General features: G+C 40.7%; 1 protein-coding gene across 2 annotated transcripts in view; it reads left to right on the forward strand.

Annotated features, from left to right (window-relative positions):
* Positions 1-15,504, forward strand: part of FYB1 (FYN binding protein 1) — a 63,344-nt gene that overhangs the window by 16,423 nt on the left and 31,417 nt on the right. For both annotated transcript variants that reach the window (XM_060761417.2, XM_060761418.2), the window contains exons 2-3: positions 6,094-7,210; positions 15,058-15,226. In XM_060761417.2, the coding sequence (XP_060617400.2) occupies positions 6,094-7,210; positions 15,058-15,226 (1,286 nt within the window). The remainder of the gene's footprint in view (positions 1-6,093; positions 7,211-15,057; positions 15,227-15,504) is intronic.

Raw genomic sequence — 15,504 nt, forward strand, 5'->3', positions numbered from 1 at the left:
GCTACAGTAACTGGAAATGACAACTGTAACGGAATGTAGACTACGAGATTGGTTATGATTCTATGATAAGACGAAGAGGATTATTTTTAGTGTAATTAGATGATAGTGTATTAGTGATATGTTGTTTTTTGTCGTTGTAGTTTACTGTAAAATATGTTTTTTACATGTTGTACACCGCCGCGAGTCGCCCTAGGGCTGAGAGCGGCGGTTAACAAATGCAGCAAATAAATAAATAAGGACCATCAACACTGCTGTGTAGTTGAGCCATAAAAAATTACCACTCAAAAGTATCTTTGTGTATGACCATCTTTACATTTATTGGGTCTTCTATATCATCTCCTTTCCTTATGCTTTTAAATAATTTTATTGTTTCAGTTATTCATTTGTCATTGTCTTCATTGCAGCTATTTTAATTATTTTAGTGAATGGTATATTATTATTATTATTAATAGTAGTAGTAGTAGTAGTAGTAGTAAAGGTAAAAGTTTTCCCTGACATTAAGTCCAGTTGTGTCTGGCTTGGGAGTGGTGCCCATCAATAGCTGATAATTTGCCACATTCCTGTCACCTACTTGGGGTGATGGGAATGTTTCATCCCAATGTAATTAATATTAACTAACCCTAGACATGCTTTGTAAAACTACAGCAACAACAGTAATGCTGTACATCTGGAAGGAGGAATGCATATATACAAGGAACATGCAAAACATCCAATGGACCTAACACTCAGCAAAATGCTAGGCTCAGTCTATACGTTGCAAGGAGAATTGCATTTTCCCTGTCTTTTTAAAAACGTTAAACCAATATGAACATGAACAATATTTAAGTTGGAGGAAAAATGAATAAAGAAGCTACTTCAGCATACACACCCATAATCCATGGTAACTTTTCAATTTAAAACCATGGGGCTGTCTCAACTTTGGAGAAAATTTGGGTTAAAGTGGAATAGGAAAAATCTGTAATTTGTCTCTATTGCATGAAAATTCTGTCTACATTGTAGTTTGATGCACTATCTGAAAGACAGTAACATGCAACTACTTGGGCAGCTGATTGCCTTTTCTAATATTTGCATCAAGATTCACGTGGATTCCCCTCCTCTCGGAAAACCCATAGAAATAAAATTATAGGATTTTTTTCTAAATATATAAAGTAAATGGAGAACTGCAGCCTTTTTATCTTTCAGAAATCATGTGGGTGTGATGTTTATTCTTGAAGACAGATCAGACTCTCCGAAATGACAACATTCTAGTTCCTCATTCTGTTATTTTTCAGTTCTTTCCCAATATGTGATGTGAATTATAAGAAGAAAGCCTTCTCTGTCTGTGTGCCCTTAAAAGTAATTGGAGTATAGGGAACTATTTTTTTTGTTCTATGCTGGGAGCCAAGGATGCAGTTCTTTTCTATGTGGATTTTGAGCATTGAAAGAGGAGACAATAACGAATTTCACTACAGCTGCAGGGTGATGTGTGCCTCCTCTCTGCCCCCAAGTCATGGCAGATGGTGCATTCCATGGCACTGGAGCTATGAATCCAGTCAGGGTTTTATTTAAAATTGTAAGTGAACTATCAAGATGCTGAACCTTTTTGGATAGATAGGATTCAATACCTTGGATAGTGTGAACCAAACCCCAGAACACAGGCCAACTGCTGTCGCTGCTCCAAGGGACAACATTATTGATATTATTGGTGATGATGTTGTTGTTCCATGCCATTAAGTTGACGGAGTTATGGTGATTTCCAAGAGACTCTGTTATTAATAGCTCTGCTGATGTCTTGGAAACTCAGGGGTATGGTTTCTTTGATTGACTCGATTAACCTGAGGTTTTCCTCTTTTCCCACTGCCTTCAACTTTGCCATGCATTTTGACCTTTTCCAGTGCATCATGTCATTTCATGATATGTTCAAATTATGGCACATTAGCCCTATTCATAAATGTATAAGTGGAATATATATAGATTTAAGCAGATCACACTCATCCAAAGCAGATCAATTAGCCTGCCGCCAGTCCCGCTTTCATTTTCCTTATTCATTTACAAACACACACACATATCATACACCTTTGCTTAAAAATATGTAGGTGTTTCTCTGGAGTAAAAGTGGCCATCCCAGTGCCAAACAGATCCCAGAATGAGGATGAGATTGAACCACTTTGCTTTGCGGTTTCTGGTCAGATTGGGGAACCATTTCTGCACACCTACAATCGGCATAACAAACAGTTTCACAATGAAGTTGTGTGTGTGGTTTTTTTTTGTCATGTCAGGAGCAACTTGAGAAACTGGAAGTCACTTCTGGTGTGAGGAAATTGGCCGTCTGCAAGGATGTTGCCCAGGGGATCCCCGGATGTTTTGATGTTTTACCATCCTTGTGGGAGGCTCCACAAGAGGAGCTGGAGCTGATAGAGGGAGCTCATCCGTGCTCTCCCCGGATTCGAACCTGTGACCTGTTGGTCTTCAGTCCTGCTGGCACAGGGGTTTAACCCACTGCACCACTGGGGCTCCTCACAATGAAATAGATAGAGGTTATTTCTTATGTAAATAGTGAGTCTAGAGGAGGAATCCAGATCATAATTATAGCATGGGTCAAAATGTAAAACCCACTACCCCCATGCTGAGAGCTTTATCTGGATCAGATTCTCTGCACTTACTTTTGAGCAAAGGAAAAATACAGCATAACAGTGTACAGGGTTAGTCAAAATGAATAGGCCAATTCGGGTACAATTAATTTTCTTATTGGCCTATTCATTTTGACTAACCCTGTATTAGGGATGGAAGGTAATGCTGAGCTTGTCCCTTAGCTACAGCTGTTCTTTATTTAGAACTAGATTCAACAGGTGGCAAAACATTCTGAGTTTTTTTTTCAAAAGACAGGTAGAAACACCTTTCAGTGGTGCATCTCATTCATTCACTTTGTAGTGCAGGACATAATATATAATAGTATATATAATGGAGAAATTAAAGGGGGTGTCAGTTAAGTAGATTTTTTTGTGATAATGGTGTGTGTTTCTTAATAAATCTTAACAATGTTCCTCGGTTTCTTTAGAACAATGGTTCTCATCCTGTGGGCCCCCAGATGTTTTGGCCTACTACTCCCAGAAATCCTAGCCAGTTTATCTGCTGTTAGGATTTCTGGGAGTTGAAAGCCAAAACATCTGGAGACCCACAGGTTGAGAACCACTGCTTTAGAAGAAAGTTGGAGTGCACGTGCTGCAAATGATCAGGTGCACTTTCTCCCATTTAAGTGAAAAAGGAAAGAGGAACTTAATCAAGGGCCATGTCTCATTCTGTTCCAGTACTGAGTCACGGACACAAATTCTAGTGTACATAAAAAGACACCAGTTATTCTTAGTTCATATTAGGGTCAGCTCTAGGTAAAAACATTCACATGTCTTCTAGAGTACTTCTATTGTCCAGTAATTTGTCCTGATGGCTTGGCTTGCCTGTAGTGGACAACAGCAGACAGTGATGGGCAACAGAGAGCAGCAATACAAACAGTATTGTTACTCTCTCTTGGCCTTGATGACCTGGGAACATTTTGAGAAATTTAATGGCAACTCTTGTGCCTAGAACAGCAGCCTAGCTTTTCTCAGAACATCAGAATAAATCATACTTTTAAAGGAGGACCTAGAATAAATGTAAATAATCAATCTTGTGGGAATGCTGGCACCAGATTTGCAGCCCTTGGGCCACACTCAACCTTTCAGAGATCCAATGTAGGACTTCCCATGAGTACCCAGCCCCTCACTCCCCCTCCACTAAACCTCCCTCCAGGGTTTTGTTTAGGAAACCAGTTCACAACATTCTTTAAATCCTTATAAATGCTCTTTGGAAAATTTAGTGCCTAAAACAAGAGATGAAGTTTACTGTTGCCTTCTTCTGGGCTATGCGAAAGAGAATTATCTGAAATACACTGCCATTGTCATTGGGAGATCCTCAGCTGGTATCACCTCCCATTTCTGCTACTGTCTTGGTACTTTGAAGAACATTTAATCCAGATCCCCAGAAAATCCCTGTCTGATTTGGGAGACCTTATCAGTATCATCACTTATGGGAGCATATAATCATTGGAGTATAAAATCCTATTTCCTTGGAAAGGTAGTGCTGAGGTGAATAGGACTTTTTACCTGCCCCCAAATTACCTCACAAGTTTGCAGCTACAAATAGTGTTGTGCCTCACTTCTTCCAGACCAAAAGCTGTCTTCTCCTTTGTAGCACAGGTTTTGTCTGGCCATGGCAGTAGTTCATTCTTCAGTTTTGAACAACAACAACAACAAACTTTATTTTTATACCCCAGCACCAACTCCCCTAGGAGACTCGGGGCAGTTTACAAAGGGACATGCCCAAAAATTAGATAAAAACAGAGACACATTTAAAATCAATCAACAAAAATACTAAAACATAACACAATCATAAACAGCATCACAAACAATATGGCTGAGATTAAGGTCATGGCTGAGTTCAGGCTCAATGAGTGCAAATAATTCCTAAAAGGATGCAATGGAAAGTGTGAAAAATTGAATAAACAGGGGCTAGGGAATACTGTTGGCGAAACTGTTGAGGTATCCAATAAAAGGGCTGAAATAAAGTGCAGAACTTAAGGTGGGGACAGGGTTAGGGTTCTCTGGTGAGCTGCCTAATCAAAGGCACAATGGAGCATACAGATTTTTAATTCCTTCTGAAAGGAGGCCAACGTGGAAGCCTGACTGATCTCCCTAGGGAGGGAATTCCAAAGCCGGAGGTCCACCACCAAGAAAGCCCTCTCCCTCATCCCCACCAACCGCGCTTGGGACGGCAGAGGAAGAGAGAGCAGAGCCTCCCCAGATGATCTCAGGGTACACCCCAGTTTATAGGGGAAGATGTGATCGTGAAGATAGGCAGGTCCCAAACAACTACAAAACAACAATGTTCAGAAAAAATATTTTTAGAGAAAATCACCAATTTTCCCAGAGCAAATGCTCTACCCATGTTCTTCACAGATGAACAAAAGCATTTGGTCCCTGTTCCTATACCATTCATAGCTAATGGAGTGCAGTGGTTTGGTCACTGGAGAACAACTCTGGAGACCAGGGTTCGATTATCTGCTCAGACATGGAAGCCCACTGGGTGTCCTTGAGTGAGTCAAACACACTCTGCCTTAGAAAACCCCATGATAGATTCATCTTAGGATTGCCATAAGTCTAAAACAGTGGTTCTCAACCTGTGGGTCCCAAGGTGTTTTGGCCTACAACTTTCAGAAATCTCACCCAGTTTACCAGCTGTTAGGATTTCTGGGAGTTGACAGCCAAAACATCTGGGGACCCACAGGTTGAGAACCACTGGTCTAAAAGAACTTGAAGGCACACAAGAATTCACAAAAACCACTAATATCAAGATCTTGTGCCCACAGCTACTATTAAAGATTTGAATACCTTGGGACTACAAGTCCAGAAAGAGATCTAGGCACTGCCCCAATGGCACTGCCATATTCACTTGCACATCGAATCTTAGATAAGCCAGTATGGAAGATATCTTGTTTGCACTCGCTTTGTCTTTCAAATTAAGAGCTGAAATTGGTGGAAAGTTATTTTGTCTGTATGCCCATGCCCCAAATCTTAGGACTCATACATTGACAGTTGTTCATGAAGAAACTATAGTTTAAAAATTCACAAAAGTGAGACTTCCTTAATCATTTTCTTTAATATAGAGCTTCCATTCACACCAAAGGTACTAGTATTACAAGGTTATAGGCATGCTAAGTTCAAGCCTGTAGATTTGTGCATACATTTTTGCGAAATGAAGAGCTTAAATATAGTTCCATATTCCGCAAATGTAACAGGAAGGGAGAGAAATTACAGCAGACAAAATTGGGACAGATCTAGCCAGCAAAACTGCTCTCATCTGCAAGAAATGCCTTGAAATATACTTTAACCACAACAGCTATGAAGCAAAAAGTTGAACATCTCTAGCCATACAGGAAACTGAATGCTGAGGTATCTCTAACCAATCAGGAGTCTCACAAGCCTCAAACCAGGAAAGCCTTCAAAAGGACAGAATATGTGAACGTTGCTGTAAAAGACTTCTCACTCTGCTCTGTTTTAAAATCTTCTTTATGAATTGCAGGATGCTCAGACAAACGTGAAATCCATCATGGCGAAGTTTAGCAACAACCCAGCTGAGGAGGTGCACAACCGGCAAGTTAAAATTGGAGGGCAGCCTTCTTTGGTCACAAAAACAGCATTTGAGAAATTTGCTCAACTGGAAAATGCTGGCTTACCTGTCAAACCCAGCAGTTTAAACAAACCTGCACCTCTCAAAACTTCTGTGGGAGCAAAGCCTTCTCTTCACGATGCCTCAGACAAGGATTCAAAGCCATCCTCTTTGAAATCTAGTCCACTAGCTAGCCAAGTTGCTGCACTGACCCAAGCGGTAAACAAAGACGCCAATGAAAAACCTGGATTTCCTAAGCCTTTGGGTCCCAAACCCATAGAAGGACTAAAACAGGAACCTAAGCCGCTTTTTCCAAAGCCACCTGAAAACCGGTTAACTGGCTCTCTGCCTTCAAAAAATGACACAAGACCACCAGGACCAAAGCCGAACTTGAAACTGAACCTCCAAGAAAGTGAAGCAAAGCCTGTGTTTCCCAAAGTCCTGGAAAAATTCTCTGCTTCACAGGAAAATAACCACAAAGCTCCGTTTCCAAAGCCACCTCTTAGGGAAAAACCAGGTCTACACCCCATCCGCAATGAAGAAGCTTCCAACAAAAATGCACATTTGAGCTGGGCACCTTCAAGTTCAGGAGGCCTCAAACCCAAAGTGAACTCATTTCGGACTCCAAAAGATGTTGAGGAAAACAACAACAAGGGAGTGGATCCCTCTGTTAGCCCTTTCCCACCTTTGAAACATGTTGTTAGTCATCAGAACAACTTAACTGCAATCCACCCAAAACCTTTGGCGCAGGAGATTGAAGAAGGAAGGCCAAGTGTCACCAAGAACATTTCCAGATTCAATCAAGAAGACTCAGGGCCAACTTCTGGTGCTCCTTCTAATAAATTTGTGAATTCTGGCAAAGTGGCTACAACGGGACCCTGGGCCAATAACTCAGAAAGGGAAGAGGGATACAAGACTTTGCCGAAACGAAAGGCATTACCTCCACTATTCAAATTAGGCCCACCTCCACAGAAGCCCAGCAGACCTCCAACAGTTGACCTGGAAAGGTTTGGGAAAAATAAGGAAGAAAGTGAGTATTTTTTATTTATTATATAAACATCTTTTATCTTGCCCGAGTTTTTAATTACTTTTAATTGGTTTGTCTTTTAATCATTACATGTAGTCTGCCCATTGTTACTGTGCTTGTGTATATTGTAATTTTTATATTGTTATGTATTCATATGTTTTATGCAACTATGTTTTTATTGTTTATTGTTCGCGTTTTCAGTTGTTTTGGGTTTTTTAATTGTAATTGTCATTTGGGCTTGGCCTCATGTAAGCTGCTCCGACTCCCCATCGGGGAGATGGTGGCGGGGTATAAATAAAGATGATGATGATGATGATGATGATGATGATTAGAAGCTCCTCCTTGGGTTATCATAAGCCCTTATCATATGGGAGGTTTTATCTTTCACATCTTATACTGCCTCACCTCCCCCAGCACTTTCTTGTATTAGTTTGAATAGCAGTGAACAGTTTGGGCTGGTCCAAGATATTTTGCTGTCTGAAGGAGAGAAAGAAATAAGGTCCCCACCCCAGCCAGATATTACTGCTGTTCTTGTTGATTTCTACAGGGGGAAAATGAATAGATGACTTTCAAAATCCCCTTGCTCCAATTTTGGCCATTAAAATTCAACAATAATAAAATAAACAGTGCTACTAAACAATAATGGACAATATCCATGGCTGGATGTTCACTGTCCATGCAAGGTAATTGGGGAAATGTTCCTTTATTACAGCCAACTACCATCAATCTATGTTTAAATCTAGTCCCTGGTGGACTAGAAAATCCTGAGACCATTTTTGAGGGACCATCTAAGAACTAGTTTTGGGGGATGCATCTGGGAGAAAAATTAAGTTTCCTTGCATTAGTGCTGCGTTACACATGCAACATAAGGATTTAGGTTAATAAAACTAAGCCTTATGGCTTTAAAATAAAAACTGAATGTAGCACTGAAGCAGCATATCAAAAGCAAAGGTTTTAAAAGTCATATAGGAATAGAAAAGTCTTCACTTGATGCTTAAAGCATGCTAGATACCAGATGGACCTCTCTTAGGCCCCATCTACATTGACCATATCAATTATAATCCAGTTTCTGAATGCAGTTTCTGAATGCAGATTATATTACAGTGGCATGTAATCCAGTTTAAATCAGATAATCTGCATTCAGGAACAGGATTATATGGCAGCGTCGATGAGACCTAAGGTCTGAATCTGGAACCCATCACAATAAAACCATTTCATAAGTAGTCCCCACCCATTTACTGTCTCGAGGAGTAGGAGACTCTAAATCCAGATAATTCTTCAGCCATTTGAGAGAATATGATCTTGTATCTCATTATAATGCATTGAAATCCCCATTTGTAGCATCCCGATAGTATTGTCTTGGTCCTGCTTTAAGATAAGCTTTATCTTTTGCTTGTCCAAATTGCTTAAATTAGATACCTTATATCCATGTTGTACTACATAATTTACTATATGGCCTCCAAGTATTCCAGTTTGGCCAGGACATCATACGGTATTATTTTTCTGTCCCTTCACATTTTCAGCTGATTTTGAAATGGCTTCGTTCCTTTTTACCTCCCTTTTCTCCTTCACTTCAGCTGCTGTACACAGACTTCAAAATGAGAATGGAATTGATAATCCATTAACTCAGTGGGGAGGAGAGAAGGGGCGGAATCTTATTCTTCCCAGTAGGCTCAGGCAAAAGCAAACTCTGCAGCTTCTCCTAGTTTACCTGCTCTTCCACATTAATGACTTTGACAACCTTGATGACACTGTGATGTTGCTTGGCGGTAGGTGTCCCAATTTTCATCTGCGAATTGTTGGAGAGTATAATAGCCTTTTCTGTTGTTGAACAGAATTGGGACCTCCCCCCCCCCCCCGCCCCGCCTCCCATGTCCTCCTGTACTCTTGTTCTTGTTTATTCGTTCATTTGCTTTGACTCTTAATGACCTCATGAACCAGCCCATGCCAGAGCTTCCTGTCGGCCGTGGCCACCCCCAGCCCCTTCAAAATCAAGCCAGTCACTTCAAGGATACCATCCATCCATCTTGCCCATGGTTGGCCCCTCTTCCTTTGTCCTTCTGTTTTCCCCAGAATCATTGTCTTCTCCAAGCTTTTTTTCTTCTCACTAGTTGGCCAAAGTACTTCATGTTTGCCTCTAATATCTTCCCTCCAGTGAGCAGTCGGTTTGATCTTCTTGCAGTCCAAGGCACTCTCAGAATTTTCCTCCGGCACCACAGTTCAAAAGTGTCTATCTTCCTTCGCTCAGCCTTCCTTATGGCCCAGTTCTCACATCCATAGGTTGCTACAGTGCTCTAGTTGGATTCAAAGCTTCCTTTCTATAGGGTCATTAAAGTTAAAAGCTGTCCCCGAGTTTACAAACATCTAACTTAGAAACAAATCATAGTTAAGAACAGGGGTGAGACAACAGGAAGTGAGAGCAATTTACCCCTAGGAAGGGAAATTCTCTCCTGTATGCATTATGAAGGGAGAAAGGAGTTTCCATTGAAGCATTATTACCAATCCTTGTTTTCACAACAAGCCAATTTTTTCAAAATACAATTATCACAGGGGCAAAAAGAAATGAGGTGAATAGGGACACAGACAGCAACATAAACGTCACAGGCATTTTAACCTTTCCCTATACTATCCAAAACTAGAGGTGGAGAGGGGGAGACGCTGCAGTTACATTTTAAAATGTACCTGTTCCAACTTACATACAAATTCAGCTGAAGAACAAATTTACAGAACCTATATTGTCTGTAATTTGGTGACTGCCTGTATTAGGAGGTTAGTCGTGTTTTTAGCTTTGGCCCTCAATGATATGCCTTCCTCAAACTACAAGAAAGGAAATTCCATCTGAACATGAGGAAGAACTTCCTGACTGTGAGAGGCGTTCAGCAGTGGAACTCTCTGCCCTGGAGTGTGGTGGAGACTCTTTTTTTGGAATCTTTTAAACAGAGGCTGGATAGCCATCTATCAGGGGTGATTTGAATGCAATATTCCTGCTTCTTGGCAGGGGGTTGGACTGGATGGCCCATGAGGTCTCTTCCAACTCTTTGATTCTATGATTCTATGATCCTCCACCAAATCACCTGATTCTTTTAACTAGGTCATTTGCTATATTTTGGTGCATGGAAGATAACATTTCTTTCTCCCTCACATACACACACCAAAAGAAATAAAAACAGTAGGGATGCATTTCTTAATCAGAATAAAAAGAAGAGTAAACACACCATGTTAAGAAGCAATGCACTAGCAAGAAAATATAGTCGTCTGTAACTCAAGTGTGAAGCTAACTGCAGGCAGCCATCTGCAGAGACGGATAAATGGGAAGTGGATGTTGTCATTTAAACAACAATGGAACATTATGAAGGGAGGCAGAATGCAACCCTAGGTGATCAGCATTGGGCTTATGAGGAAATGAAATCAAATTTGGTACACATTGTAAGGTCATATCAGGTTACTGCCCTTTTCTGGACAAAAAGTAGGACGATTAATATCAGTGTGTTACATTATACCTACTAAAAAACGCAAATATAGAGAGCTGGCATAGTGTAGTTTTTGAATGCTCAACTACATCTCTGGAGAGCTGGCCCTTCCACACAGCCATATATCAAGGCAGATGATCCACAATATTTGTTTTGAACTGGATTATCTTAGTCCACACTGCCATATAATCCAGTTCAATGTGGATTTTATACAGCTATGTGGAAGGGGCCCAGGTTTCAAAACCTCGCTTGGCCATAAAACCCAGTGGGTCCCCTTGGGGAAGTCACAGTCCCCCAACTTTAGAGGAAGGCAATGGCAAACCTCTTCTGAAGAAACCCTGCCAACACTCCCTCCCCCCGCCTAGATGGGGTCACCAAAGGATAGAAATGACTTGAGGATTCCTGAGGTTTTGAATGAGCAGGATGGTTTCCTAAACAGCTACACTGACTGTATAGTTTTGTATACTCACACTCAGAGTTGGGTCTGGTCATGGAGTCATCTTTGAGCCTGGATACCTAAGTTAGCCATAGATACCTTGGATACCCAGGGAGCTCTGGCGTGGGCTTGTCTGCGAGGTCACGAAGAGTCGGAAATGACTGAACGAATTAACAACCCAAGTTTTGGTTATGGCCAGGAGAGCACCTCCACGGGTGAAACTAGTGTGCTAGCTGCACTCCTTCTTTGATATACTACATCTGGTGACACTGTCGTAAATTGTCCCTATGTGTTTGTTTCCCACGCTTGTGTATTATATGAATTAGTTTGGTATTTTTCTCAGTACTCCAATTGGTATTTGTTCTGAAGTTTATAGTAATAGGACATTTTTGTATTAACATTGTATTTATAGATATTTGTGTAATTAGAGCAGCGTTTCTCAGCCTGGGGGTCGGGACCCCTGCGGGGGTCACGAGGGGGTGTCAGGGGGGTCGCCAAAGTCCATCAGAAAACACAATATTTTTCTTTTGGTCATGGGGGTTTTGTGTGGAAAGTTTGGCCCAATTTTATCATTGATGGGGTTCAGAATGCTCTTTTATTGTAGGTGAACTATAAATCCCAGCAACTACAATTCCCAAATGTTCAGGTCTATTTTCCCCAAACTCCACCAGTGTTCACATTTGGGCATATTGAGTATTTGTGCCAAGTTTGGTCCAGATCCATCATAGTTGAGTCCGCAATGCTCTCTAGATGTAGATGAACTACATCTCTAAAACTCAAGGTCAATGCCCACCAAACCCTTGCAGTATTTTCTGTTGGTCATGAGAGTTCTGTGTGCCATGTTTGGTTCAATTCTATTGTTGGTGGAGTTCAGAATGTTTTTTGATGGTAGGTGAACTATAAATCCCAGCAACTACAACTCCCAAATGACAAAATCATTCTCCCCCAACCCCACTAGTATTCAAATTTGGGCATATTGGATATTAGTGCCAAATGTGGTTCAGTGAATGAAAATACATCCTGCATATCAGAGATTTACATTACGATTCATAACAGGAGCAAAATGACAGTTCTGAAGTAGCAACGAAAATAATTTTATGGTTGGGGGTCACCATAACATGAGGAACTGTATTAAGGGGTCGCGACATTAGGAAGGTTGAGAAATACTGAATTAGAGTCAGCAAAAAAAGCTGACATGGGTCAGTTATATACCCTCCTGATACAAAGTTGCCAAAATCCTAAGATCTATTTCTTGGTCCCATCACCATCACAGGCTTACATGGTGAGAACACAATAGAGAGTCTTCTCAGTGTTTGCACCCATTCTGTAGAACTCCCTTCTGCAGGAGGCTAGGCTGATCCCTGTTTTCTTCTTGTCCGCGTTTCAAAAATAAATAGCAGTAGTTCAACTGTGCAAATATATTTAAAATTTCATCTGCCCTCACAAGCACTACTGTGAAACCTTGAAGTCTATAAAATATGTATAGTCAATAATATTTACTTAAAAAGTAATCAGTAGAGGAAGAGAGGGGGAACCAATGGGAACAATTCAGATATCTAAATAAATTTAGTCTCAGAAAACTACAGTGTCCATGGAACACTTTTTTCTACCAGAAATTCTCATAGAACATTTGGAAAAGGGTGTATGTTCATTGGGGGCATGAAGGAAGAGTACAAAATGTGAGAGAGGGAAAAGTCTGAGAAAAATACAGTGGCAGCAAATGAATAAAAAGCACCAAACAGTAGAGAACACATCCACAGATTATATGCTCAATTTAAGAGACATCCATAAACAGCTCTGAGGCCAAAGATGGAGACTTAGGAGACATTCCAGCCCAGGGCACTGGAACAGCAGACATGCATGAGGCAGAAGCAGATATCTGTTTTTATGGACTCCTTTTCATTTCCCTCAGGAAATCTCACTTTTCATGTATGCTTCTTAATTTATTTCTTTTTAGTCATGAGCTCCTTTATGAATCTGTTGAGCTATGAATCCCACCTTCTCACATAATGCGCTCAAAATATAACTTTCAAACCAACAAGGAAAAAAAACATTTTTTTTCTTTTTGGTTGGAATTACAGCAACCCCTGTGTTAATTCCAGGGACCGCCAAATCAAATAGGTCACACAAGCTTCAAACAAGCATAGTATGTCCTCCAACATTTTACAGGTGACAACTTGGACACATGTGGCAAAGTAACATCAGAGTATTGTCAAAATGAGTCATGAATGAGAAAGAATATACTAGTTAGGAGAAGCTGAAGCAGTTTGCTATTGCCTGAGCCTACTGGGAAGGGCAAAATTCCCCTTCCCCTCATCTCTTTTCCATTGTGAACTCAGACTGCAGCAACTAAAGCAGTGTTTCTCAACCTGGGGGTCGGGACCCCTGTGGGGGTCGCGAGGAGGTGTCAGAGGGGTCGCCAAAGACCATCAGAAAACATAAGTATTTTCTGTTGGTCATGGGGGTTCTGTGTGGAAAGTTTGGTCCAATTCTATCATTGGTGGGGTTCAGAATGCTATTTCATTGTGGGTGAACTATAAATCCCAACAACTACAACTCCCAAATGGCAAGGTCTATTTTCTCCAAACTCTACCAGTGTTCACATTTGGGCATATTGAGTATTTGTGCCAAGTTTGATCCAGATCCATCATTGTTTGAGTCCACAGTGTTCTCTGGATGCAGGTTAACTACAACTCCAAAAACTCAAGGTCAATGTCCACCAGACCTTCCCAGTATTTTCTCTTGGTCATGGGAATTCTGTGTGCCATGTTTGATTCAATTCCATCATTGATGGAGTTCAGAAGGCTCTTTGATTTAAGGTGAACTATAAATCCCAGCAACTCCAGCATTACCAAATGACAAAATCAATCACCCCCAACCCCACCAGTATTCAAATTTTGGGCATATCGGGTATTTGTGTCAAATTTGGTCCAGTGACTGAAAATACATCCTGCATATCAGATATTTACATTACAATTCATAACAGTAGCAAAATTACAGTTATGAAGTAGCAACAAAAATAACGTTATGGTTGGGGGTCACCACAACATGAGCACCTGTAGTAAGAGGGGGCGTCATTAGGAAGATTGGGAACCACTACACTAAAGTAATCCAGGAACAAAGGGAGGAAGTGGGAGGATATTTATTTATTTATTTACAATATTTCTACCCCGCCCTTCTCAGCCCCCGAGGGGGGACTCAGAATGGCTAACACAGGCAACAAATCCATGCCGCAATGACACTATAACAACAATATAAAACATAAATATGCAATAGATTAAAAACAATAACATTAATTATACAATCACATAGCCATTTCCATTATCATGAGAAACCGGTACATTTTAAAAGCATTCGAAAAAGGGCAATGGCAGGATTAATTGGGACTGTCTATGCAAATCATTACATTTGGAGGCCATTGCATATATGGCATATATTCATTCTATTTAGGTACATTGTTCCTTGGATTTAAAAGTATTCTGATTTCTGTGTACAAATCTGAAATAAACATAGATACATATTCTCACAGTATTCAAATTTGGGAGTATCAGGTATTTGTGCCAAATTTCATCCAGTGAATGAAAATGCATCCTGCATATCAGATATTTACATTACAATTAATGGCAGTAGCAAAATTACAGCTATGAAGTAGCAATGAAAATAATTTTATGGTTGAGGTCACCACAACATGAGGAACTGTATTAAGAGGTTGCGGCATTAGGAAGGCTGGGAACCACTGGTCTAGAGAGAACATATTTTGGTCAAGTGTAGGGCAGCAGCAGAGACAGCTGAAAATACAGCAATCTGTGAATAATTTAATCAATGAATGCTTAAACTGCAAATGTGACGGGCCAATTTTACAGTGTAATGTATGAACATCCTTACTGTGACTTCTGCTTAAATATGTTTGTCTTCTATCAATCCACCCCCCCTCTTTTTTCCAGGCTCTAACAAACTGCAAGCATCCAGCTTACCTCCTCCACTTCCACCACCCAGTCCTGCCACACAAACTGCTACTCCACAGCCACAGCCACCAGCACCTCCTCTACCTCCAGGTTCCCACCCATCCTCACAAGCTCCACCGATCCTCCCTCCAAGAAACATCAAGCCAAGGTGGTTATCCAAGAAACCTGTGGCCTCATCTACTCTGCCATATAAGATTCAGATTATCTGCCATTATATTTGTCTACACTGCCATATATTCCAGTTCAAAGTAGATCATGTTGGTGTTATATGGCAGTGTAGATGGAACCTGAGTCTCTTTTTTTCTTGGTAAACTGGAGAAATCTCTTTGGTCATAACCTCATAAAATATTTTCCCCATACAGTCATTTCGAAACACCCTTGCTTTGATTCTTGTCATTGTGTTTGTTTTCTTTCACTGCTATGCAA

Source organism: Anolis sagrei, chromosome 2 (genome assembly GCF_037176765.1).
Source record: "Anolis sagrei isolate rAnoSag1 chromosome 2, rAnoSag1.mat, whole genome shotgun sequence".
Classification (NCBI taxonomy): Eukaryota; Metazoa; Chordata; class Lepidosauria; order Squamata; family Dactyloidae; genus Anolis; species Anolis sagrei.